General features: G+C 60.1%; 1 protein-coding gene across 1 annotated transcript in view; it reads right to left on the minus strand.

Annotated features, from left to right (window-relative positions):
- Positions 1-479, minus strand: part of EMH_0054280 (uncharacterized protein) — a gene marked incomplete at both ends in the record, with an annotated part of 7,584 nt that overhangs the window by 3,668 nt on the left and 3,437 nt on the right. Inside the window, one exon of the mRNA XM_013497102.1 lies at positions 70-477. Within this exon, the coding sequence (XP_013352556.1) occupies positions 70-477 (408 nt within the window). The remainder of the gene's footprint in view (positions 1-69; positions 478-479) is intronic.

Consider the following 479-nt stretch of genomic DNA (forward strand, 5'->3'; position numbering starts at 1 on the left):
TACCTAAAGAGGGCTGTGAAGGCGAAGGGAGATTCTGCACATCCTTCTGCTGCTGTTATCCCCTTCAACCCTTGCTGCTGCAGCTGCTGCAGCTGCTGCTGCTGCTGCTGCTGCTGCTGCTGCTGCTGCTTGTGGGTCTTGCTGCGGTGCTTGTGCTGCAGCTTCTCCTTTCTGGGGGCTCCTCTGTCTTCTTGCTGCCTCTCAGCAGCAACCGAAGGATCCTCTGCTGCTGCTGCTGCTGCTGGTGCTGCTGCTGCTGCTGCTTCGGTAGCTGGCGGCTGTGCTGCTGCTGCTGCTGCCGCGCCTGCTGCTGCTCCTGCTGCTGCTGCTGCTGCTGCTGGAGAAGGCAGAGATACCTGCTGGGTTTCCTCAGCCCCTTTATCTGAAGGAGAGATAGAAGATGCTGCAGCAGCAGCAGCAGCAGCTGCTGCTGCTTCTGCTGCACTAGCAGCACCACCAGCAACAGCTGCTGCTGCAGC

Source organism: Eimeria mitis, genomic scaffold (genome assembly GCF_000499745.2).
Source record: "Eimeria mitis Houghton genomic scaffold, Emh_scaff2470, whole genome shotgun sequence".
Lineage (NCBI taxonomy): Eukaryota > Apicomplexa > Conoidasida > Eucoccidiorida > Eimeriidae > Eimeria > Eimeria mitis.